This window comes from Drosophila subpulchrella, chromosome 3R, assembly GCF_014743375.2.
Source record: "Drosophila subpulchrella strain 33 F10 #4 breed RU33 chromosome 3R, RU_Dsub_v1.1 Primary Assembly, whole genome shotgun sequence".
Taxonomy (NCBI): domain Eukaryota; kingdom Metazoa; phylum Arthropoda; class Insecta; order Diptera; family Drosophilidae; genus Drosophila; species Drosophila subpulchrella.
In genome coordinates, this window is record NC_050609.1 from 2530653 (window position 1) to 2557890 (window position 27238).

General features: G+C 41.2%; 3 protein-coding genes and 1 non-coding gene across 5 annotated transcripts; 2 read left to right on the top strand and 2 right to left on the bottom strand.

Moving 5' to 3' along the window:
• Window positions 1-498: 498 nt before the first annotated feature.
• Window positions 499-975, bottom strand: LOC119545794. Its single transcript, XM_037851674.1, has one exon. The coding sequence runs from the start codon at window positions 973-975 to the stop codon at window positions 499-501; it is 477 nt and encodes a 158-aa protein (XP_037707602.1).
• A 9912-nt stretch (window positions 976-10887) lies between these two features.
• LOC119557476 lies at window positions 10888-12581 on the top strand. 2 transcript variants are annotated; one of them, XM_037870255.1, is made up of 2 exons: window positions 10888-11193; window positions 11248-12581. In XM_037870255.1, exons 1-2 carry the CDS (start codon window positions 11000-11002, stop codon window positions 12446-12448), a joined length of 1395 nt encoding a protein of 464 aa, XP_037726183.1. In that variant the 5' UTR covers window positions 10888-10999; the 3' UTR covers window positions 12449-12581. The 2 variants fall into 2 exon arrangements, with proteins under 2 accessions (XP_037726183.1, XP_037726176.1); XM_037870248.1 differs by having other exon boundaries at window positions 10889-12581.
• A 6675-nt stretch (window positions 12582-19256) lies between these two features.
• LOC119559433 lies at window positions 19257-20806 on the bottom strand. The gene has a single exon (XM_037872534.1). The coding sequence runs from the start codon at window positions 20728-20730 to the stop codon at window positions 19327-19329; it is 1404 nt and encodes a 467-aa protein (XP_037728462.1). The 5' UTR covers window positions 20731-20806; the 3' UTR covers window positions 19257-19326.
• A 1044-nt stretch (window positions 20807-21850) lies between these two features.
• Trnat-ugu lies at window positions 21851-21922 on the top strand. Its single transcript has one exon. It is a non-coding gene; the product is annotated as a tRNA-Thr (tRNA).
• Window positions 21923-27238: the final 5316 nt, after the last annotated feature.

Here is a 27238-nt window from a genome sequence, read left to right on the forward strand (position 1 = left end):
GCCAGCTCCATAAGCCAAATTTAATTTGTTCTCATATGACATTTACGGTCATATTCAAATAACTTCGTTTGTCATACTTCACTGGCTTTGATGTCCTTTTGAACAGGGGTTGAAGCTTGTAGCAGAATGGAAGAGGTTTCGCTAGATTAATTTGGGGTCATGCATATAATATAATTTTTTATGGTGGGAGTGTAGATGGAATGGGGGTCCTTTCAAACCGCAATCAAGTGGTATAAGAAAGGTTTTTCATATGAGGAAATTATTTATGGCTGAAAATCTCTTCAATGTGCCTCGAAGTTTAAAACCCCAGCGATATGGTGGAAAATGATTTGATTTATTGCCATGTCTCTGGGAACATGTGTTCTTACAAAGTTTTCCTAATTAGGGGTAATAGATCTTAATAACTATTTGAGATGGATATGACGAGGGTGTCGGAAACGTATGCTGAAAAATGTAAATTAAAAATCTGATATAACAATTTATTAAGCTTTAGGTTGATCACATGAAATTGTATGGTATAGGATCCCTTTTAACAATTTGGTGTTCTTCTGGATGAGGATTTTTCCTTAATATGAAAAGGATTTTTGGTTCGTATTTAGGCTGTTGTAAAGAATCCCCCATTATAGGGTTCGACCTGAAGAAGTCAAGAAGGCGTCTTGCAAATCCATCCGTATGTTTACTTTCGTCATTTCCTGGGATTTCGCGGCTTACGGTTTTTATGTTGAAAATCCTCATAAACCAGTTTTCAGATTTTATTTCATTTTCATTGGAGTTGAAGTTATGTCTTCTGGATATATCGTGGACGTTATAAAAATCTCGTTGCTGATTATCCAAACGCGGTTCTACGAATGGAATTCCCTTATTTCGCGCTGGACATGTTTTACAATCTTCATGGTTTTCTATGAGCCTGTAGTTATAACCCAAGCTCATACTACATAAGAGTAAGGCAATCCCGAAATGACGGCGCGTTGACATATTCACAGTCGAAACTGAAGTGTTTTTAATTCGAACGAAATATTTATATAACATAAAAACTGTTTATTAAACCTTGAACTTGGGACCGGCTAAGTAAACCTGAAGGTACATAACAGCTGGACACGCTTAAATGAGTTTCAAGAAATACTGGTTTTAATTGCAATATTTACATCTGCGGATATATAAAGATATATTCTTGTCGGAGGTTGTTTCCCCAATTTTTTCGAGCCCAGAACACGTAGATGCCATTTGTGGTGGATAGGCTGTCTTCTTTTCCTTAACCTTTCCCCCGGGGGATCCCATTCCCATTTCCACATCCATTCCTAGTGAATCACTGTAAGTGACACGCGTGCCCCTCCACACAATCACCCGCCGCGAATTTGTGAATTTCGTTACCTCATGAAACCGAAACTGACATGAATTCGAAAAGCGTTTCGGGGCGAACATTAACACATTTATTTTTCCATTCCATTCCGGAGGTTGTCCCCTGTCGCCGTCCCGTCAAGTGTGGGCTGAATAATTTTTTAAGTGACTTCTTTTATTTGCATTTAGAAGCGTTTAAAAAAAGTCACCTGGGACTTGTGGGTGCGTTTATGTGAATACATTAACCAATTTTTAGGAAGTTTTGGGGAGCTCTCATGGTGGTGGATTAAAGGTTCTATATGACCGGTTGAGGATATTATTTTTTTCTAATCCTCGTAGCCTTAGTTCGTAGTACTCGTATTAATTTGGCTATAAAAGTATAATGTATATATAAGTATATAATATTAATTAAATTAAATTTAGGTTATACTATATAATATATAAGTAATCTTATTCCATATTTTCTGAGATCTTAAGATAACTTTAAAAAAAACTCCTGTTGCCCACATCATTTAATCAGCAACTTTGTGAAAACTATTCGATTCTGACACTTCAGGAACCAGGAATCAAAGTCTCCGTTAGTCTCTTCCATTACCAACTTAGTTGGAATTGTTTCGTGTGCATTGAACATGATTTATTATGACACATAAACAACAGCTTAACTTCCGGGTAACTTACCCATATGTCCGTAGTGCTAAAAAATGAAGAAAAATGGCAAAATGCCTGAGATATTGACTAAAAGCCCTAGCAGCAGCCACATCAATGGCACTTACCTTTTCCGCTTAAACACCCTCAACCTGGGCATAATGGTGACCTCCCCCGGGCACATTTTTGGGATCCCCTCCGATGCATTTGAAACAGGTTTGTCCCCGGGTTTCCCTTTCCTGTCCATCCTATTTTTTTTATTAGCCAGCAACTTGTTCCTTGGCCGTAACGCTGTTTTTTATGCAATAGAATGATGGTCCATTGCTTGGGCGAATGTGAATGCTCACCCGTGCGTCCAGTGGTCATCATTTTAGCTGTCCCCCTCCCTGTGGTCACCGCCCCTCGTTGGCCTTACAATGAGTAGTTCCATGTACAAGTCCTCCTTTTTTGCTGGCCAGCAAAAGGGAAATTTATTGTTTTCGCCGGCAGTTTGAGTCAAATGTCCCGAGTGCCTCAGCCTCATCAGGTGCACTGGACAAAGGCCAAAAAGCTGGGGCGAGCTGGGTGTGCTGGGGTGTCACATTTGACATTTAAGATGCCGCACAATGGCCTCTCGATGGCGGCTCTAATTTATACGCATCGCCTGTATGTGACACCGCTGGCAAGTTCGAGGGCGCATTTGTCGTGCCCAAAAGTTTTTGCCATTTTTTCGCTCTCCCACAGCCATCCATTTGCAATTCCAATGATTTTTACGTCCTCCCACAATTGTCCGGAATGAGAAATGAGCAAAAAAAACTGTTGCATTGACAAATCTAATAAACAAATGGCAGCCAGACAACCGGACAACCCATGTGCAATTGATCGGCGAGGGCTAAATTGCAAGCACATGTTGCGGTGACGAGGGAGAAGCAACTAAGTTTGATTTCACTAAATGGATTGACATCTGGAATTTGTTAAGAAAAGGGAGGAAAAACATTAAAAGGCATTCAAATTATATGGATTTAATTTAATTAATTATTTATCTTAGATATTATAACAATTATTAGACTAGATAAATTTGAAAACTAAAAAACTATCACTTAAAATCATAATCGTAATATATTTTATCTAACTGAATACTTGAACTAATCTTAGGATTGATCTATAACTCTTTAAATAGGCAAATAAAGTTTATTATCAAGTAATTAAAAATATTCTAGATCTCAATTATTAACAGGTTGTAATTTTCAAGGGAATTAATTTCTGAAGTTCTTATTTTTTCTTAGCTTACCACAAGCCATTTCAATTTCTCAGCTTTTCTAGGTAAATAAACGTTTATGATATCAATAAAGCAGTTAAGCGCCCTCTCTTAACGCTTTCTTCCTTCGTGTAAGGAAGTCAATTTCCTTGCCTCGTCTCGGTATCATCTTTATATGGCCTTTTATGATGCCTGGTTGGTGTGGCAGGTTTCTTGGTTAATTGCTTGCTGCACATTGTTCAATTGTTCTCTGGTTCATATGCATCTCTCTCACCGACACTCACTTTGCCTAATTGGGTCGCTCATTATATAAAGGGTTTTGGGGAAGGAAGAAGACTGGGGCTGTCAGTCGAGTTCAGTCTTTGGCAGCATCGTGCAACGCTCCAGTTTCAGGGTTTCTCTTTTTCAGGACTGGGTAGGTAGACTGCCTTATAAGACTTCTCTTTGATGTTAGGAACATGGTAATATTTAATTGCTTGATAACGTATTCTTTCAAAACTAAAACAATTATTATATTTCTGATAAAACATACCATATACATTAAAGATGAGAATATGTAAAAATACATATTCCTACACTCTATAAGGGTATTTCAAACTTCGTTTTCCGCAAACACATCTTCCCACTGGATGTCTGTCAAGAAAAGACAACCATTTGACAGCTCCTTCTGTGACGCTTAACTGCTTGAGGTTTTTTGGTTAAATGCAGCACCCTTCCCGTTTTCAGCATAAGCCATTAGGGCTAAGTGATTTGTTGTTGTTCCCAGGCTGCGCTTAGCACCTTGCAAATTGCCATCCGAAAGGCTGGGGGGAATGGGTTGTGTCGACTTGCCAGGGAGCAAACTAATTGTGCGGAAGCGCAGGACATTTTCCTTCGCCTGAAAGCAGAAGTCTGCTCCAGTTTTTGGTTCTTTGGGTGTTTTATGAGTATATATATAAGTATGCACCTTACCCACATTGCTAGATGTGCTTGCCAATGCCCAAGTTTGAGGCTCGGGAAGCCAAAGTGTCAAAGTTTATGAAAATTCAGTGCATTCTGCATTGTGGTCGTGGTCGAAAGTTTGCACAAAGTAAGCAAACTTTGCCCACTCAGATACCAAGTTTCCATTGAAAAGTTTCATGTCTGCCAGGAGTGAGTGTGTCACATGGATATTAAACATTGCATATAAGTAAGTATGGACATATCTGGTCATTGTTGGCAGTCTGACACGCGTGACATTCGACTGATGAGAGGGAAATCAGAACCCTCAGTGTCAGGAAAGTGTGACTCTGATCCGAACACGAACTTGCTTGTTGATGGTTGATAAGCGAAGGGTTGGTTCATGTCACGGTCAGATTTTATAGAGTGTGGTTCGGGCGAAACTAAACTTTTAAAAATATACATTTTTAGAAAGAATAAGGATTTTAATAAGAGGTTTTTTTACGCATTTTGTGGAACTACATATAAAATCATTATGATTATAACATAATTTCTATTCCCTTTTCTGTTCCATTGTTAACCTGTGGTTACCCTCAAATTGCTGTGAGGTCGCTTCACCCACCATAAAACTAATTGCCAGTTATGACCTTAACTGGCGGTTCATGTTCAGACCATCCACCACCAACACCGCAGCCTCAAAAGTCAAAATGCAAATGGAAAATCTTTTCCGGTTATCCCCTCGACAAGTTTTCCTAATCATATGCAAACGTAAGAATTAATCAATGATTTACAAGAACAATACGTGTGCACATGTCGCCGAGTGGGAAGAGTGGGCCGAATGCCGCGGGGCAGGGCGTTCCGGAGTCACTCCCAGTGGAAAACCAGAGCCCAGAAACCCAACCGAACCCAATCTGAGTCCGAATCTGAATCACAACACCCGCTTGTTAGAGGTTGCCCAAGCTGGGCCACCCACTGCCCAAGGGCCTTGGGTTTTTCGGCAGAGACAGGTCAATGGGAGGGCAGGGAAGGGCTGGGATTCGGGGTCCGGTGCAATGAGCAAGAACACAAATAAGGCGTCGGCACTGATCCTTGTCAACCACCGAACAACAATAATTCCAGAGAACGAGCCAGGGATTCAGACAGCCCGGCATCCCAATATCCCAGCCTGCTAACCCGCTAATAATTCAATTAGTTGCAAACTCTGGTGGTTGCAGTCACAATCCGCACAGAAGTTTCTCTGCAGCTTGCAGTGGAATCGGGCCTGGGCCTGCGATTCGGGTTCGCGTTCGGTTCAATAATCAAAATGCCGCCGGCCAAATATCGCAGCAGTGCATAAATTTTACCAGGCTGCAGAAAGTGTAAATGTGCTGGAACCGCTGGACTGAGTGGGTATTTGTGGACCTGGTGGTGCCGAGGTGGTTGCGCCTGGCATGGGGTCCTCCGATTTGGGACAATGTGTTGTGTGTGCTTTATATAATTGCTCTCGGCTTATTGTGCAATAAATACAAACGGAACGGACCGCAGAGGGCCAGCCAAATGTGCGAATTAAGCCAATCCATAAACAAATCGGAAAGAGTTTCATTTAAATGCAAGCAAAGAGATTGTACAAAATATTGTTAAAATACGATTTTTAATAAATAAGAACGGAATATTTGAATATTTATATTTTCCAATCTGGTTGTCCCATAAGATACAAAGAGATTGTACAAAACGATGTAGGAATGTTAGCGATGTTATGATCTTAAAATTAAAATATTTATTTTTTCCAATTTATCTATACCATAAACCATACCACAAACTGATTTTAAAAGAAATTAAAGAGCTGGTATAATACTTTGTTCAACAAATGCAAAATTATAAAAAAAAAGGGAAACCATTATGATCTTAATATAAGAATATTTATTTTTCCCAATCTATCTATCGCATAATCCACAGCCCAAACAACTTCTAAGATAGATTCCTGAACCTCCATCCAACCTTTGGGTAAACAGTTTACCCGCCACTAAACAACATGGCAAATCCCCAAGCTAAAACCGAGTAATTGTGATATAAATAAAAGTGGAGAAGGGCAGGCCGGGGAGAATCAGCATATCAAGATACAAGGCGAAGGATGTTGTCGCTTGTACGACACCAGGGGGGCGTGGCAAGGAGGGGCACAGGCAGTCTGAAAAAGTTGGCACATGTAAATTGTGAAATTGTAAATAATCGTAAATAACGCAAATATCGCCTCCCAAACCAGATTTTGGCCAAGGCGGCGACAAAAGGTAAGTCAAGATACGCCATAGAAGATTCGAGGTGGATCGCTGGGTGTGAGTTATTTATCCACTCACACTTGGTGTAATCCCATAAGCCAGCAAATCAGTAGCTGGGAAATGACTGAGCTGCCGCGGGCTGTACTCCGAAGTTGGATTCCCCCAGTCAGAAGCTTGTAGTCGTTAGACTCTAACAGATTTATAGGGCACAACACCGTTGAATTCGTGCTCTCCACTCTACTCTGCAGAATGCAAAGTGAATTTATTGAGTTAAAATGCAAATTCACCAACCATCGGTGGAGGAGGCAAAATAAAAAACGATTTAGCAAAGATTTCCAGCATAACACGATGCGTATTTCAGTTTCTTCCTGCTCTGACAGATTGCCCTCTGAAGTATCTGGCAAAGGGGGATGGGAACATCCAGTCGACTGACGAAGGCGTACTATTTATTTAAGCTGTCTGTACAAGTGTCTCGGCAATTTGTTGAAGATTAAATGCCATCTTATGTGCTGACAATTTGTTATTCTTGGGTGTGATGGAGGGATTTTATAATTTGCAGAGCAGTTCTTTCCGAGGAAATACGTCTAAATTAAAAATTGTAAGACCAGCTGATATGAAAGGATCACTAATATATGGTCACCATGAAAGAGAGATAGATTAAGTATTGTCTAATGTGTCTGCATCAGTTTAAAGAAGTTAAGCCAGGTAACCCTACTTCACCTTCATCTGTGACCCCAAACCATCGGGAAAACTGCAGACTTTCCTGGCGGACAGGAAAACCAACGAAATAATTCAAATCGAGGCGCGCTTATCTCACGCTTTATCCTCGAACAACTGGGAAAACTTTACACTTTCATGGGGCAAACACGAACAAAATAAACAGTGAGCGAAAGAGCAGCATGCGAGTTGTTTAGTGGCAAAGTAACCTTTATTTGTTTTGTGGCAAGCCACAACCTTCCAAGGATATCCGCCGCTGATAAGGCAAAGCGCCAAAAAAGCCATTAAAAATCCCCTTTGTCTTTGGATCCTTTTCGGGGAGAGGGATTGGGTTGGGATTTGGTTAGAACGATGTAAACAAGTGTTATGAATGTGGCTAAGAAATTAAGCGTGTCAACATTGTGGTCGCGGCTTGCCAAAAATGCCGAACTTTGTTTGGCCTGAAAACGTACAATGTGTGTGTGGCGGGTTGCGGGCAATAAAGCAGAAGCCGCAAATTATAATTTTAACCTTTTTGGCGCCCGAGCAGGGACCTTGGCAGTGGGTTCAGAAGTGGCTGCACACATACATTTCTATATGGCTAGATGGGTGTGTAACCACGATAAGCGGCCCTGTCGGCCCTCTAATAGAATTAAAATCCGAGAACGGAAGTGCTCCCAGCCAAAGGTCGTGCTGGCTTTTTAATGCTTACCGCTCAACCCTCGTCCTCTGGCCCCTTTTTAGCACTCCCCATATGAGTGAAAATAATAATAACAGTAATTTGAATGCTCAACTAGAGGCGTAAAGGTTGAAAATTCATATGCAAATGATTCGGAAACATTTCCGGAAGCGTTCTCGGGGGAAGAGGAAAGCCTAAGAGCCCTTTTAATTGTTCGTTTGGCGAGCTGTTGGCCGTAAATTGAAAATAAACCATTAAGCATCTTTACTACTGCCAAAAATAATATTTCAGGATTAGTCGCAGCCCGTTCGCCCCCTTTCTCGTTTTCACACATTGCGCCAAGGTTAATTACGACACTCGACCAGGTCGCCATGGCCAGGAGATAACGTAATCGTTTCTGAAACAGTGTTTGGAGCTAGAAAAAGGGTTACAAAGATAGAAAAAGTGAACATATTTCTTGATGCTAATATTATTACAGTAGATTTAAAATGGATCTTCAGATTACTTAAATATTTTTTAAATTAAATAAGAACTGCCAGTTTGGTATACAAACAGCTCTATAAGTAATAGTATTAGCAACACCAACATGACACAACGCCCACAACTTCTCGCCACTTTGTTGTTCACTCATTAGCACCTTCTTTGACTTGTAAACACTTTGGAGCCAGCTCAATCAAATTAAATGCAAATTTTGCAACTTTCGAATTGTACGCAATCAGTTGCGACACCCACGCAAAAACAAACAACGACAGCTGCAACAGCAACATCGGTTGCAACCACGGCAGCAACATTTGGTTTAGCTGGTTTTTGGTGGTTTCAGTCTCAGACTGCCAACAATCTAGCCACTGTCTAGTTCCATCCCAACTAAACTTTTCCTCCCAACCACTTTCTGTTAGCACTTCAAAATCCTTTTCGCTGACACCGCAAATTATTTTCAGAAGCATTCTTTGAATGAAACCAACAATCCGGCAAACCAACAAATCAACGGACTAAATCTGAGGACAGACAAATGCTACCACAAACGCAAATAAAAAAGTTAAGGAACAGAATCCGCAAAAAAATAATACTGAAATGGTCACACAATATGGGTAAAAAATGTTTGTAGATATGCGGTTGCTACTGTTTTCATAACTGCTAATGAAATGTGGCGCCAAAGTAATTGAAAAGGAATTTGTTTTTATATGTATAGAGCTTTAAATTTATTTTTGCTGTTCATTATATATTCTTGAAGGAAGAGTTAAAATCAAATGACTTCCTTTGGTGTTCTAGCAATATTAATTGCATTATCCAATCTCAAAGCACAAATAAAATGTTCACTAATTAAACCGAAAGTGTCTCCCTTGGAACTCGAAATTTAAATAATATCAATGACTCGTGAACAGAAACCGCACAAAGAGCAAAAATTATTCACGCTACATAATTAAGACAAGACGCTGCCAAAAAGCGAGCCGAGGGTAAAGGGTTGTGTCCTGGCAACCTCAAAGTAACCGCAGACCATCCTCCATCCTTTGGCCACAAGCCACCACCCACACCACAACTCCTTCTCCAGCTGTCTGTCTACAAAGTGTTGTCATTTGTTTTACAGAGTTGGATTTAATTACACACAATTACCGGGTTTCACAGGGCGATCCATTTACCCAGCAGCAGCGGTTTTGGAATCGAAGGCCCGGGCAACAGGTAAGCCTCCCCCATTTCCCAATCCACCCACTAAAATTGGACTCCCGCTTATTAACGCCATCATCTGTGTGGAGTTTTCCAACGAATTTTATGCAAATTGTAAGCGGAAACTCTTTCAAAGAGAGCTAAGCCGAGGTAGAAGCGAAATAGCAGCGACTGCTGCCATCGTAAAACAAAACCGCTCCCCGGGGTGTGGGTCCTTCAATTTGGTAACTCTTCCCCAATGTTTCGCGTTAGTTGAGTTATTATTATTGTAAATTAATTTCTGTTCATTAGATTTTATAATGTCACAAAGTTAGCTGTCATGCAGCTGCTACGAGGTGCTTCTTTTGGAGGGCAATGCTATAAGAAGATATAATGATAAAACAACGTGTTGCCGAAAGATCAAAAAACTCTAAGAAAAATATTACGAATATAGATGTCAATCTACCAAATATTAATTTTTAAATAAGTAAAATAGGGTTTACAAACAACTGCACGGAATAAAAAAAAACCACATCTTATTATATTCTATTTGAAATTTATTTGTAGAAAATAAGTGTTTTCAATTTTAGTTTTTCGAAATTCATTTAAGTTCAGTGTCCTATCAAATGTGACAGCTTACTTAGGGAAGCACACACAGATCAAATACATATAAGCACAGGACTGTGGTAAATAATCCTTTTTGAAATGGCGCACAAAACCAAATTAATTAATGTGCCACACGGCCGGAATTTATGGCTTGAATAGACACCGAACCAGAAGCACAGGGCACACAGATGTTATAGGTGATTGTGTGGGGGGAAGGGAACTGGGGTTCTGGACTCGTTGAGCTCATAATTACAGCCACACAGAGCCACAGGACTACACATCGATGCGATTGAAACTTTCAGCAGGCAAACAATGTTTTTGCATATTTTAGTTGGTAAGTTATGGCCTGGAGTTGGCTTCTAATTGAAAGTACACACAGATATGGGTTGGAAAATGAGTGGGGCGGTGGGCCATTATGAACTCGAACTTATTGATTCCGCAGCGATAAAAGTGCGGAAATTTTGAATATGAAAATGTTTGTTATTATTATCATTTGCGCACACGGGCTGCTGTCGACCGAGATGACAAAGCATAATAAATTGCCCGATTTGGCTCCGGTCTGGCCTGGCTTTTGCTCTCTTTCATGGCCGCAGTGCAGTGTTTTAATGAATTTTTAATTAGTAGCAATTAATATGGTAATTTGTTCAAGTTCCAATCGCTGAGTGTCATGAATACAACTGAGCCATTTCGTTTTTGCTATTTCATCTGATTTGCCTAGCTGGTTTATGTTTATTTCATAGCAAAGTCATTTCAAAAAACTTTTAAGGGTTGTTATTATTATTATAATTCTCATGATTTTTAGTTATAACTTTTAGGTTATTGAAATAGATCCTTAAAATAATCATAGTCACATTACCATTTGGATTAATTTCAGTTTATAAAAATTTGACACAGCTCAAAGTACAGTCGTCATATCAACACCGATTTCTTACCACTTTTGACTAAAGACTTGTGTACATTTATACTACCTTTTAGCCACCAGTCGCAATGAAGCGCGTTCATATAGATAACTATGCCCCAAAGTACTACAGCGGTAAGTGGTCGTGGGATTCGGCGAAGGACTGCCTCCACTTCGAGGCACATAACGATCTGGAGAACGCCCGGGAACGGTACATTACCACCAACGGCTACAAGTTCCTGCGCACCATGGATCAGGAGGAGGAGCTCATCTTCCGGCAGGAGTATGTGCGTCAGAAAAGCAACAACAGTGATGTCATAGTAATCTCAGATATTAGGAACTTGGTGCTATACCTGATGCCCAAGGAGTTTCTATCTTACAGATTCGTGGAATTCATGCACGAGCAGGAGGTGCTATACGTGATCCATGCGTTGATCATATACTTTGAGTACTATTTACGTCTGGTTGAGTTCGTCCTGATTCGACGTGATGAACTTGCGGGTTCGATGGGTCAAGTTCAGAGTGAGGAGACTAATGAGATGAAGCGAACTCTGTCCGTTTATCTAAGCCAGTATCGTATGCTCGTGGCTAGGAATTACTGCCTCATCATCGGGGGCGAGGGCAATATGGCCAAGTTCTATCACATGAAGCCCATTTCCAACATTTCAGCCACAATCCACGACAAGTACTTCCATGAACAGTTTTTGGCCGTGGCCATCCAAATAGTCTGGATATGCATGCATCGCAGGGCGTACTATGTCATTGAAATGGAGATGAATCGACTTTTCCGATCGGAATACTTTGTTTCCGCAAGGCCTGAATACCTCACCTTCACGGAGGCAGAGCGCAGTCTTCTCTATGGGAGAAACAAGAAGAATCGGAACTACCGAATCCAGGAATCTCCACTGATCCAGGAGCTGAAACTCGTTCCGGAGGAGGATCTACCCATCTTGTGGATAGGGGAGCGGAAGTACAGGGGTTCCGATCTGCGCATCGCTACGATGGAACTGGAGTATATTGTCCCAGGATCGCAACTCTGCCTGATTGACATATCCCATGGTATCCTTGGACATCCTAAGGAGCTCTACAACACTCTTCTGAGCCTCGATTGGCCGGCTGTTCGTTTCTCTAATTTTTCGGAACAGTACGATCCATACCATATTATCAGGCGACCTCACCTGGATATCCCCAAGATCGGTGAGCTGCAGTTGCGGAAGATGAGCGAGACTTATGAGTCCTTCTATGTGCTCAGTGGATTTTTCGAACCATACACCCACCATGAAATTTGCAAGTGGGTCAAACGAGAAATTAATATTATGTTCTATCGGTCTGGAGGTCTGCTCACGAATGTAGTTTCGCGATGTGAAAAGGAACTGGCAAGCACCTCTTCGGGACCAAGAGTCGATCTGATCATCGCTAATTACTTTAAGATGATGTCCAAAATACGCAAGGACGACAGAGACAAAGAGGATAGTTTAATCCACCAAAGTGTTGCATCGCGCTTTAGTTTACGTAAGTCGCATAGCAAATATTTATAACGTTAAGGGTTACCCAATCCTTTCTTTTAAGTTTATAAAAAATTAAAATGTTTTTCCAAATCTCAAAAATATGTTCCAATATGGTATCAATTTAAGTTCCTCATATTTTCAAACAGGAAATGTTTATATTTAAAAAATGATTGTCTAAAAAAGTTCTGTAAAAGCTCGATATAATAAAAAAATTGAATGTCAAAGATATATTTTATTATTAATACACATGAAGCACTCACATGAACAGGGATATTTGCGGGCTTGTCTTGTTTCTGATGTCTCTGCTTATGGGCTTAATGAATTCCTTGATTAGCAATAATCTCAACTTAATCTTAACCATTTATTTACACTCATTCCCCGAACGGGGAATACAAGTGCGCCCCCAAACAACTTTATCAAGTGCAGCCAAAGGAGTACCGAGTCTTGTACTCAGCCAGCAGATTAATTGCATTAATTAATCGCCTAAAAAGGAACACAAAAAAATGGATGGCAAGTACTAAAGTAAACAGATCTCCAGACAGGCTCGCCCTGTACAAATGTAATAGCACGCAATGATTCTTGGGCAGGGGAGAGAAGTCCAGATGATGATGGAAAGCAAGTGGATTTCCGGTTTTCATTAAGCTCAGAACTGTCGAAATTGCTCTGTCTGCCATGCAAAACATTCTTTGATATAGCTGGAGAATTACTTGTTTACCCAGCTAACCAGAGTCCAGAGAACCGAGGCGCAATTTCATAATTAACATTGGGCTTCTCTGTGATTATAATGGAACTGGAAACTGACCGTGCTCAGTCAGCCAGAAATGGCATGAAAATTCGTCGTTTTCCCGGGACTTGATTGATCATTCCCAGCGGGCGAGCCGGTGCCTGGCCACCCGTCGAACTTGTAATGTATCCTGTAATCGAGTGTAATCCTGTAAGACCTGCACAAAAGTTGCCCAGCTGGAGGTCGTCTCTTTGTTCGCGTATCCCTGCTTTTGCCAAAATCAAAAATCGGTCTCTCATAATCATCAACGTCTCGGTGAGTGTTCACATTGTGCAGATGGTATTAGCTTTTGACGGTTTTATTGGTCAATTGAAGAAGCTTCGGCTATTCACTTTGACTTTGAATGCGGATATGGCTCAAGTAATTAATCTGCCTTTGTGATGCTCTTTGTTTGAAGTTTTTATGGGAATTGAGATTATTATTGTTTAAATACTCTTTATATTTGACAAATGCTAGTCTTAACATGCATTTAAGAACTCTTTCAAAATATGTAGCTATAGTGGCGCCTACTAAATCATATCCTATTACAAATAGAATTTTTGTCATATAAATACAATGAAATTCGTAATACAATATTTATTAAATAAAAATCCAATATAATTATATAAACTTTGGTAATATTATAAGTCTTAACTATAAATTAAAACAAAGTTGTTAATTTGAAGTGCAAAGTTGTATCTACTTATCCGTTGACATCAAAAGTCATCAAGTCCTGTACTATTCAACTTTATGTGCCAGATCTCGAACACTGTCCCCCTTTCCATCAAAAGTCGTCTGTCCCATGAGTCGAAAAAAATCAAAATCAAATGCCATAGCAAAGTGGATTTTCCACCCTTTTTATTAGCAATTCCTCACCGACCAGGCGCAACGCGTTGGTGGTGCGGCCTCCGAGTTCCGGCTTTCCACACAGGGTGGGGGTGGGTTTACGAGTTTTGGACTTGGGTGTGGGTTCGGGGTCTGCGGTAATCCCACAATGAGCTACCATAATAGATGGCAAGCAAATTGAAGAGCTTTGTGGCCTGGCTGCGGTTGTCACCGTGGGTTCGGTTGGTTTGGCTTGGCTTTTTGGGGGGGTTGCGGAATTGACTTGTGTGTTGAGTTTAACATTTGCGGTTTCGCACTTTTGCAACAATCCGAACGCGACGACGCGACGGTCGTGTGGCGTCAACATCGACGAGGGAGATCCAGATCCAGATCCATCTCCACCTACATCCCATCCGTATCCGAATCCGTCCGGGTTTTCGGTGTCCTAGCCATTGATTGTACGCAACAGGGTGGAAAGTTGAAGTGCATCCGGGAGTGGTCAGCTGCGTCTGTTGTTTGCTCTTCACCAAAGTCGGCTGGCCAAATTACCGGACTGCCAGGGGAACGGGAAGATGTTCTGTCATTATGCGAATTATGAGTGGTATAAAAGGCATTAAACAGTTCATTTTTCATCGCTTTTAGTGGCTGGGTTTTAGGCTAATTGAAAATGGGGTGCTGGGTGGGGCGCAGGTGTATTTGTTATTTGTAAATTAAAACTTCTGGGGATGTTCTATTTCAATAGTTGACTGTTACTGGTTGTGCGGCCCAAAAGTATGCCACATGATTTTGATGATTTTTTAGAACTTCCTCATCTAACCCAACCGAAACCTATTTCCAGCTTATCAGTTCTTCATGCTTGACATATTTCAACACGCATACGTATGTGAATTATCGGGAGTTCTTTTTTGTACATGTCAAATTTTGTGACATTTTTTGGAATTTCAATTTTGACAGTTGATGAGCAGTTACATAAGGGGGAGTGTTTTCGGAAGGGGGCTGAGCTCTGGGGAGTCACCTGAATTTATGGGCAGCTTTAAGCTCTGGAGCACACATCTGATGCTCTTCCCAGCTGATGTAATTAAATTTGTGCCTGTGACAATTTCATTTGCCCTACCACCGCTCTTTTAAGGCATGACCAACCCTTTTGCTGTTTGAAAAACCCATTTTTTTCTGCCTTCGCCAAGAGGTTGAGTGTTGTTACATTATCATCGACATCGGAAAGGGCGGGCCCAGCTTTCGAGTGCGTGTCCTGCGAATTTCCCGACTCCTGCACATCTCCGCGGCAACTGTTTTGTAGTCATATTATGTGTCATTTGCTCTGCAAGTGGTTTCAAATGTGCTGCTCTCCTCCTTTTAAGTGATTTAATGGATTTTGCATACATGAGCAGCCGGGCAAGTTGTTAATTGCTGGAGGCGACTTCAATTAGTGGCATAGCCATGATACGGGAAATGTCGCATGGCTTGTCGAGGGTCCTGCAAAATGCAATCAGCCGGAACTGACTTTCTGGCGAGTTGAAATCTCTAAAGTGCCTTTCAATGGCAAGATGAATAATGAATATTAATGTGATTTCTGGTATCGTTAGCTACTAAAAGTATGCTACATGAATCGCACTTTAAAAGAATATTTTTTTAAAACTCCGACTAAGCTCATTCTTGACAAAATTAATCCCTTCCAGTTGTGCATTTTGTTTTTTCTCCGCCGGGCAAATCGTTTAATTAAAGAATAACAAAAGTCTGAAAAATCGACAATTGGCAGCCAGGGAATCGTTCCATCAAACTGTCAATAAGCAATTCATTTGCAAATGCGTTTCTCGTCGGGGGGAGAACCACAAAAGCGAGTTGAGATAAAGGAAAAATGAAAGCCAAGAAAACTCTTCGCAATTGTAGGTGAGTCGGTCCATGTCATTGTTTGTCAAAAAGCCATTTGCAAGTGTATCGAATTTCGAGCGAAAAAGTTTTTCGAAATGGACCACAAACCCTAGATGAATACGAATGGGAAATGCTCTGTGATATATTTTGAACAAAATATTTCAAATGATTTTTATAAGGTATTTAAATGGTGAAAAATTTTGAAGACCATATTTATAAATCTGAATCCTAAATATCAATGTAAAAATTGGTCTTTCTTGGGTATTTTGAATGTTGCTCTTCTAAAGGATTCGATTAAAAATATGAATTTTTGTATGATAATATATTTCTGATATTTTCTGAAAAGGCATAGCTATCATATTAGCGAGTGTCTAAAATATTTTTAAAGCTATTGTGTTTTTAAAATAATAATGAAAAATTGTCCATTAATGTTAAATTAAAATCTGATTTATAAACAAGTGTATAGTTCTTATTTTGTATACTATACAATAGTATAATACATAGTGGAATCTACTTCAATGTAGATTTCCTGCTTGGATGAAAATACCACCCAAGTAAGAGCATTCAACTTCCGGGAACTCTTCGTAACCAGCTCTCGTGGGACTCGGATGTCGATGCGATTCACCGGGGTGAAGGTGGCGCCGTATTCCTCGACAGCCGCAACCTATCCAAGTATCGTAGCGCCCCCATCTAACCGAAGAGCCCTGACATTTGCGCCTCCTCACTTCATGCACAATCAACGACTCGATTTAATGGAAAAAATGAATTTCACTCTTCTGCGCCGGCTCTCTGCGGTTCCGCCATTGTTCCAGGGACAAAGGACTGACGGCGAACGAGTAAAACGAGTGTGTTTGAGTGCCAACCAAAATAGAGGAAAAAGATAGCTCGGTTTGGCTATAAGGAGAGCGTTTAATGAACGTTCATTGGCAGTGGGAATCCTCTTTTTCGCACAACAAATCGAAAAATCGTAATTGAAGCTTTGCACTGCCAATGTGAAACTTTTTACTAGAATACTAGAAAAAAAGTGTCAATGATTTTTTTGCTGTCAAGAGCGTTTGCCTTGATTAATTGTGGTTTGAGGTTTTGTGTACAACATATGCGGTGAGAGAAATCAGTTTAGATATCCGCTGGGCCAATACTTGATTTAAATTTAAAATCCTGCTGCCAGCAGTAGGGCGAAAAAATTGGCAACAATTTTTTTCTGTCGAATTTGAAGCACAATGCGAACGCGATAAGCAGAGTGAAGCGTATAGGAAATTAAATTTTTTCCAATCAAAAACATTTCAATGGCAGTTCACACTCGCCGATCGCTGGGGAGGTGGAAAATCTGGTGAAAAGTGGGAGTTGGGATGGGAAACAGAGATGTGCAATCAGCATTCTCGGTGGCCTGGAGTCGGGGACTTATTTGTTGCCAATTGTGTCAATAAACTGGCAAAAATGTATAGCCACATATATAAATCGATGCCCAAAAATGATAAGCGAAAATCAATTTGAATGGAACCTTTCGATTGGAAGAGGTAATAGTTTAAAAATGGCCACTGGTTTATTAATAATTTTGGTTCCAGTCTTCTCATCTTACTTTTAATAAAGTAATATCCCATCTTCCGTATTTTCTGCTAGCGTTTTGGGGTGCGTGGTCGATGGGAAAAACAATAACATTAAATCACTTAAAGTGTCAACATAGCCCTGGTCAATGTACCAAGTGCAAGTCCAGATGGCATCGTTCATTATCATAATCTGCAACATCATAAAGCAATTTGGCCCCTTTGGAATGAGTTTGTTTTGCGTCTCGCCACGGATGTGTGCTGGCTGCTCTTGGAAATCTTAATTACCGGCCCCCTCTATTTGGACCAGAACTTGACCCCCGGACCAGGACGAGTGTGGGGTGTTAAGAGCTGTCCCTCAGCTGACCATAATGGGGGTTAATTGGTCTGTGGTGCGCGACACGCATACATCTTGGTAATTAACAAGTGGAGCGAGTGAAAGGGCGTCCAGGTCCGGCCATATGGACAGGCTTTCTAGGGGGACACTTACTTTCACTCTCCCTCCCAAAAGATAAATATATATCTTTTGGCTGGGAGATCTGTTAGAGGCCAGGGCATCAAGTGCATTTCAAAATTAATTTATGGGGCGTTGCGTTAATATTAATTTCGCATGCTTTCTCTAGAAATATTTTCCCCCACTGGCATTTATAGAGCAGTGTCATTGGACTTTCTTCAACTAGCGCAATTTATGGTTTCATTATGTTAATTATTGGCAATTGCTGTATATTGCGCCCTTAAATGAGAAATGCGATAACCTCTATGCACTTTCTTAATTTAGAAAGGTTTCTAGGGAGTGAGGTACGACGTACACACTATGTAATAGATCCGAAACCACAAAAGGCTGAGCAACAATGGGGCACAGACCATTAGGCACTTCTATCCACCTGCCAACGAAATATTTCATATCCCAAACTGAAACTCATTGTTGTGGCAGCCAAAAAAGCAGGGAAAAAAGCTGAAACCCACTTTGAACAATGCAACAAAGTGCATGTAGGATAATGGACAGGGAATGAATGCATAATGAATGGATTTTGCAGAACCCAACACTCCCGAATTAAAGAGAAATTTAAACTGGAAAAAGTAGAAATTTTAGAAATCTGTGCAATCATTAATCAAGTTACGTCACATCCTTGGACACTTTCACTCCCTCGGATTTTCATTAGCCAACTGTCAGCCGTCAAACGCTGTTAACGATTCCCCTGATCCCGATTCTGATTCCCAATTTCTGGTTCCCCCTCCTGCCGGGTGGGCGTTGGAGTGTCCTTTCCTGAGGGTGCTTTACTTGTTGTTGGCCTGGCCCTAATTGTTTTTTGGACAAATTGTTTTTCGTTAACCAGCCAACGATTAATGATGTGGTCAGCCCTAGCTTTCTCCAGGGGGAGGTAAACCATAAACCGCATCGGTTGTCTAGAAAATTTATAAGGGTTTCCGCAATTAAATCTGTACTAATTACCAACAATAAGACAATTAAGAAAATATGCCGTGAATCTCTGACTGAGAGAGTTAAGAAACTTGTAAAAATGTTAAGGAAAATACCCTGAAGGGGGAGGGGTTAATGTAAATTTGGGGAACATTTTATGGGGTATGCTACAGGATAATAGCAATTATATTTTTTTAAGCAGATGAAAGGCGTGCCCTTTACACTCTTTAATTATTAAGGTTTAAATACAATTAAAATTAATTCTTTTAGATTGGACATATTTTAAAAGACCAGAGATAAACCAGTGATAAATATACTTTTATATATAATTTTTATGGGCTAAAAAGATATAACACCATCAAGTTTATAGGGAAAAGTTCTATCAGAAAGTTCTAAAAATAAAAAACTTTTGATGGGTTATATTGAAATGGTTGATAATGACATCTTGCTTTTATTAAGCGAGTTGAATTCCAATGAAACAGGCTATTTAACCGGCGATTTTTGTAATTTTCTCCTGCCTGGCATAGAACTCTTCGTCGGGCTCGAAGATTATGTAAGTAAGACGGGGATGAGTGGTCTTGATGGGCGGCGAATTCATCTCCAGGGCGGCCGCCACACGCTCGTAGGTATTGAACTCGCTCACCAGGTCCACCATCATCGAATATGAGATGCGAAGCTCGCGGGTTCCCTGGTCGCGCCACGAGCTGGTGACATCGTAGTTTTCGTTCAGCTCGTCATCAGATCCCGAGAATAGATATTTCAGACGAAAGCCACCAAAGCCACGTAACTTCAAATATTTTACAGATTTCAGGGGCTCAGCAGCTTCTGGCTTCGGTACTGGATCAATGCGTTTCATTGAGTCATCGCCTGTTTGTGGATTAAGGCTGCTGCTGCTTGTGTCGCTCAATAGTATATCGAAGTCACTCTCGCTGCTGGTGTCGTTCTCTATGGGCAAATCAGCATTGGACTTCATCTCCAGGTCGGAAGTGTCCAGTTCGGAGCGCAGAATGTGGATTTGTTTGCTGTCCATCTGCAGGTGCAGGTGCTGCAACTGACCATCCGGACGCACGGTCTTGAGGAAGAGGCGAGTCTTCTCCATATTAATGGGGTCGGCGTCGTGCAGCAGGCGGATCATTATTTGGGTGGGTGTGATGTGGCCAAAGATCTCCTTGAACTCGAAAGGAGAATCGGTGGTTACCAGACGCAGTGCATCCGCGTAGAGCTGCACCGCCACACTCCGGCCCAAATATTCGCCCACTAATTCGCCCACTAATTGCTTGCAACGGGAGCACTGAATGGTACCATAATCCTTGCTGGTGGTGACCCCGATGCCCAGCAGATCGATGGAAATGACCAGGTAGTTAAGGCCATAGAAGAGCTCCTCCTCCGTGGGATACACTGCGAGCTTGTTGCGGGCGCAGAAGTAGTTCTGCGGAATCATGGTCGTCATGGGAACCTCCCTGATCTGGAGGTACTGCCTCTCGCCAATGAGCTTGTTCGCACAAATGCCGCAGTGAATGGAGCACGGCGTAAATGGGTCAATGCACAGGAGCAGATCCTTCTGCTCAACATGAACAGTGCGCTCGTCCAGAGCCCGGTGCCTAATGCGCCGGAGAGAGAGGCCAAAGGCCAGGTTGTTGCCCTCCTTTTCAACCAGGTTGAAGGGCACCTCGCCGTCGTCGTTCCTAATGGCAATGTCGAATATGTCATTTACCATGATGCGGTACTCCAAGTTCTGCTCGCTCCAGCAAATCCCATTGGCACTGACCACCAGCTGCTCGCTGGGACCTTCCACCAGGACAGGCTGGAACAGATTCATCGATCTGAGCAGCAGGACATTGATAAAGTTGCGGCAGCGTCTGTACGAGATGATCACTTGGTCCACGGGCATTGTGTCTATTAAATTTCGCTGAATTTCTAGTTTTAAATTTTTGCGATAAAGCACTTGAAATATTTTTCGCTTGTAATTCTCTTTCTGAAATGTCAAGTAAAAGTCGATAACTGTAATCGTATTGGCCATCTAGTGATGGCATTTGTATTGCAACAGGGTTGCAAAATGAAATCCATAAGCACACCTCTATCGCATCCCAATTCCCTTTCAATTTAATTTGAATAAAAGGCGGCAGCTGACCTTCTTTCGATTAAAAGTTAATCCTCGTTTTTCATTCTCTTTAAGGAATTATCCTGTAAAATTGTCCATTTATTCGATTTTGCCACATGAGCAGATTTTGTGTCCTTTGAAGTTGCGCTAACTGAACATTCAGATTACCCAAATTGTCCTGCTCTTGGTCCTGCCCACCTTTTAAAGCTCTTTATCGGGGGCTTAACTGGGAAAGGTTCCAGTTTTGTTTTTTGATTTCCCGTCGAGTGGGTGGTTGGGTTTACGGAGTATCGCTTTTGGCGGATGCCAGTCGAGACCCCTTGGCTCTTTTGGACAGGAGATAAAGCGAACGCGTTGCTCTGCGGCCGGAAAAAAGTTTTGCGTCATAATAAATAATTTCAACGCATTCGTCTGGAAGGATTAAGCGAGGCAAAACCTGTTTGGGTTTGCCTAACCATTTTTTCAACGCTTTAAATTGGAGTCTATGGTTAAATAGAGAGATGAATGAGATAGTAATAGAGGGAGTTACAAATCATAGCATTTCATTATTAATTGTTATCACATATTTGACAAATATTACATTTATGGAAATTATTAAAGACCCGCTATCTTTCTTCTGCACTAAAATCAATATCGTAATTCTAACTTAATTTGCCAAGTGCAATTTGAAATTTAAAGTAAAAGTTAGATAACAAATATTTTTAAAAATTGAACTACACTTAGATGATTGAACAGTGTTAAATGAACATACAGTACCAAAACATTTTCATAATCAAAACTTGATAAGGTTCGAATACATTTTATCTAAACATCAGTCCATGAAGTATGCTGTGATAAGATGTAAAATATTAAACATTTCTGACTGATATGGTAACTAATATTTTGGTTATTTTTCAGGTAGTTCATGTGAGCCTCTTTAGCTCAGTGGCAGAGCACTGGTCTTGTAAACCAGGGGTCGTGAGTTCAATCCTCACAGGAGGCATCAAAATGGATTTATTTTATTTTTTGTACACTCATTTAAGCCTGTTTAATTTAAAAAGCAGACCTTGTTAGCCCCCTCAAAGCGCAAAAGCCAAAAGGGAAATGTCACCCACAAATGTGTATTCAATTTAGATACCGCCAAACAGTTGACAAAAGTAAATGTTTTACATTTTTAATTAGAAACTCACACAGACCGAGGGCACAATGTGGCATTCACCCAGGAGCAATCATGTGTGACATTATCGCTGACAGGACATCGGTTCACCACCAACTCTATGGGAAAAGCTTTGCGGGTTGGGTAAACACTGGGAACCAGAGTGCCGCGATATGCTCAAGGACTCGTCAAGAAAGCGCCAGCTTAGACTATCGGTTGACATCCTTGTGTCGGGGGTAAATATTGACACAAATGTTTTTGAATAAAATTCGACCCTCCAGTGACTTCAGAACATTGCCTGCTCTTAATTATTTGTTTACGCTAGCTGCGGCTTCATTGCCCTCTTATTTGTTTATAATTAAAGCGCTGACATTTTTCTGTACGCATTTATCTTTGGCATAAATCACTTTAATTTTGATATTCATTCAACTCCTTAATTAAAAACCAACAAAGTGTTCCGCCGCGGCAACAGACAAAGCGGCTGCCTTGTTGTTAATTAATTTGGCCTTAACTTGTGGGCGGAAGGGCACACGCAGTGGGTATTAGCCAATAAATCACACATAATCTGCAGTCACCGAATAATGCTTCTTTTATGATTGACGAGTTGCAGTCGCATTGTCCTTGTATTGTTAAGCTGTAAGAGAATTTATTGAACAAGATATTCGCATTCCGAAAGTGTCGCCGAAATAACTCTACAACTGATATTTCAGGATAACCCATCCCTATTATTAAATTAAATTCATGAAATCAATAAAATAAATGTTTAAAAAATCATAAAAGTTACCAACCATTTTTTAAACATTTCTGCAGTGCGTCTTAAAGTTGACTGAATTTAGAACTAATAATTTAATTGGGTTCTGTTGATGAGTAATACTATATATTTTTCTTCTATAGACTTTCCCTTCAATCCAGTTAAGACTTATAAAGATGTTGTACAAATCAAACCAAATTGGCTGTAATCAAGCAGGGCCCGAAAGTATGCAACACTTTGCTGACTCAGCCAGAAATTTCGCTAAAAGCCAAGTGATTTTGACCAGGGGAATGGCAATTTATCATTTTAGACTGTTGAGCAAGTGTTGACTGATGAGCCCCAGGGGCGGGGTGGTGGGTGGCGATTTTAGGGGTGGCTAAAGCCCCTTTCGCCCCCTCTTAACTTTTGAGCTCAGCACAACACAACTGACAATTGGCCTTGCTGCTCGGCTGCCTCCAGCTCCTTTGGTAATTAATTTTGATGGAGGACACATTGCGCTTAGTTGGCTTAGTTCACCCGCAGATGCGACCAGGTAAGGACAACTTTTTTGGATAACTTTTTTGGGCGACTTTTTTGGGGCCGGGCGTTAATCTGCATCTGGCCAGCAGCTGTGGCAGAGGACGGCATTTTTGGTGTTTTAATTTTCGCCGGTGTTTGCCTGCTGGTCCATCAATGTCTGGCCTGGTCTAGAGCTACATAGAAGCCAAAAGCTATTAGGGGAATTAAAAATGCATGAAGCCAAAAATGGGTTTTTGCTCTCAGCTTTTCAGCTGAGTCTTCAAGGTGCGTGGCACTTAGTTAATTAGCCACAGATGGAGAAATGGAGGAGTGGGAGGGGTTGTTCCGAGGTGGCTGCCCCACTTGACTGTGGCATTTTGCTTGACTTAAAATATTTCATAATTCATAGATTCAATTGTTTCCCGAGTCGAGTTAAATTGCATGTTTCTTTGACTGCAATTACGCGGGGCAGACGATCGCATTTAACTGTTTGTGCACTTTGCCTGCCACGGAGGTGGGCGTGGCCGGTCGGACCACGCCCCCAGTTCAATCTCGCCTCCGCGATCTTCTTCTTCCTCTTCGGTGAGCGGCGCACACACAGCCACCCGCACCCTTTTCTAATTTCTTGGGAATTAGAGTTGAGAAATTATGAACTGGCAGCCCATCTTGCATTCACCCATTCATTCACTTATTTATTCATCTGGCTTAATTGCCAAAGACAATAATGATCGCGGAGATCATTATGCTGATGACGAAGACGCAGAACAAAACTCTTTTATTTAGCTATCTTTTAAAGTCAGTTCCGCATGCGCCAGTTATACCCTCTAAAAATGGTTCATTTGGGTATAGTTAAGATCATTTTGGTTAAAACAAAGGCGGTGAAACTTTCATAAATCAACTATTGATCATAATGATCAGTATTTATACTTTTCGGTTATATGACAGAATTGTAATTATTGTTGTATTCTATTTACTTAAAGTATAGAATTCCTAAAAAAAAGATTTTTTAAGCACGAAAATAAAAGTGTGACTTAAAAACTTTTACTGTTAATATATTATAATTCTTTTTTTTATTATACCAAACATATTATATTATTTACCGATGAGGATTTTTTTATATAATAGTGTATTCAGAATTCGACGTCCTCAAAAATTGTAATATTCATCTTCGACATCTTTTTGTTGTCTCCTTCTAAGCTCTCGCTTTGTGGTTGCACTTTGCGGTTTGTGTTTGTTGTGTTCATTAATTGTTCTATTAGTTTTAATTGATGGTGGCACTTGCAAATGCACAAAGTTGAATTGCTGTGGGACAGATACGAGATACTTGCCCAAGCTTGAGGGAACTAGAGAAGAGAGATAAGGAAGCAGACCTTTTCTTATCATTTTTGCTGCTTTTGTTAGCTCCTTGAGGTATTCTGTTATTTTTGTGACCAACCTCAGCATATTGGTCATCTATAGGTACGACTTATTGATGCTGCAGATCAGATAAGTGTGGCACAGTTGCCGTTGCCGGCTGTTTTGGCTCGTGATTATCTCCTTTGCATGTTGGGTCAGCTGCCGATGTCGAGATGCCTTCGATGCCTCGATGCCTCCGATCCATGAGATGCATCTCGAATGGCTCGCGACAACGATGACGTTGCATGTTGCCTGTGTGACACTTTTGCCTCGACGACAACGTTGTCCCCGAGACTCAAAAGTGCTTCCTCATCCTTGGAATTCCTTGAACTTTCCTGAGTGTTGAGTGGGAATTATGGCGATAAGCGATAAACGATATGCGATAAGCCACCCGCTGGTTGTATCAGCCCAGAGTTACTTGTATCTCGGCACGAGAAGAAGTTGTCGCCGCAGTTTTTGCATACTCGTAACTTTCTTGGCAGCTGGATTGGCCTAAAAACCCACAAATTACGTTTTGACCGGCCAACGCCAGCCTGGACAATCCGATTATCCGCTCAGTTGGCTGTCCATTTGGTCAGAGGACAGTACAGGACAGAACATTAAGAAACCGAATATAATCCACCCTCATGGTCTGCTAATGTCACACGCCTCTCAGTTTCTCAGTTTCAGAACCTCCGGCCCTTTGTCCTTTGTTTCTCTAACAAATTGATTCGGCAAAAACTGGACAAAACGGAACATCTTGCAGCATCTTACAGCCAGCAGCCTGCGATCTTGGCTCATAGATTAGCCCAGGGTCCAGTCCGGGTATTGTCATGGAAATGGTATTGGCATTGGCATATTGGTAGCAATAGTAGCCATAGCTACCCAAAATCGGAGGCTAATTCGGGGGCGGGGGCTCAAAACAAACCAAACGCATTGTCTTGAATTTGTATCGCCTTTCTGAAATCTGTTTAGCACACAATGGCGTTGAAATAGTCTTATTGCTTTTTGAGTGCTATTTGCGTAAGATTTATGGTTTGATTCGAGTGCTGGCCGTACACATTTTCAGAATCGCACTTTCATAACTCATCGTAGCATCGCAGCAGAAAGCCAGCTCATTATGCGAAACTTTCACCGTTTTTTCCATCGGGCTCAATTACCAACTGGCTGACAGATGGGTTCAACTTCGTGATTTTGCAGATTTTCGAAACTCAATTTAGGCAACAAAACGATATTCAAATGTTGTCAAAGTCAAAGTCTTCGATTATTCCCGGCAGAGCTTTGACTACCGTTCCGAGAATGCAGACGGGCAAACAAACAGACACCCACCTATAGCGAACCCAGGGATCTCAACACCTTGGATGGCCAGGCATCCATCGCACCCACTCCCAACTGGCCCGATAAATTTCACAAATCTCTCAAATCGCCAGTTGAAGTCGCGACTCTTCAAAGCCCCGAACGATGTTTCGCTGGAAAAGCAGAAAGCTGAAAGCGGGAAAACCGAAAACCGAATACTGCAATCCGAAAAAGAAAAGAAAACTGCTCGGCACAGAAGGCGAAGAAGCAACCACTGCCTGTATTTATGGCATTTGCATATATTTTGCATAACGCAATCGATGGCATCGACATGGAAAATATGTTGGCCTGGTCTTGGGGTTTCTTTTGGGTTTGGGTTTGGGCTTGGGTTTAGGCCTCGTACTAAGTATTCTGCTATTCTTAATTCGGCTCGGCTACAAAACACACATTTGCATAGAGATGCGCATAGATTTGCTGGGAAATGATTGTGTGTGCAGTTACTGTCTAAGTTTAAGTATAAGATTCGGTGGCATAGTATAGTTGCCATTTCCCACCGGCGAAAGTTGGCCAAAATGAGCAGCAACAGCAGCAGCGGCAGCGAGCCGCCCTCAATAAGCTCGAACCCGAGATAATGTATTTATGTATTCGCGAAAAATGATAATTAAGTCTACTTGTCGTCTATCTGCAAAATAAAATCTAAACAAGATATTTTTCATGTTCAAAGTAAAACTTTTCCGCTACAACCAAAACGTGCTCGCCCTCAAAACCGAAAAATAAAAAGAAAACCAAATACCCAACCTAAAGTAAGGCCCAAAAAGTAAAGTCAATGGGGGCGGGGCTCTGTCGCCAAGTATCTGGCTGAGATATTAATATTTAAAATTCAGTAGCAAACTTTTGGCACGTTATTGTTTGACTCTAGAGCATTTTTGCTTTGAGATTGTTATCAAAACAATTTCTGTTTGCTGGCTAAGCAAACGTAGCTGCAGATGCAGATAGCAAAATAAAAGATTTTTGTTTGGTTTGCCCTCGAATGGGGGTTTTTGCGATTTTCGGTTAAATTCAGTAGCCGGCAGTGGCTTGACCCGGCAACTGAACTCAAATTTATTTTTTTTTCTCCTGGCAAATTGCACTGCAGCCCGGTTGATTGTCTTCGGCCAGAAAGGCAGTCGTTCAGCAGCCGGCAAAAGGCAATAATCAACGACAGCCTGCCACCGAGAGCAAATAAAATAAAGTCATGTTGTTCA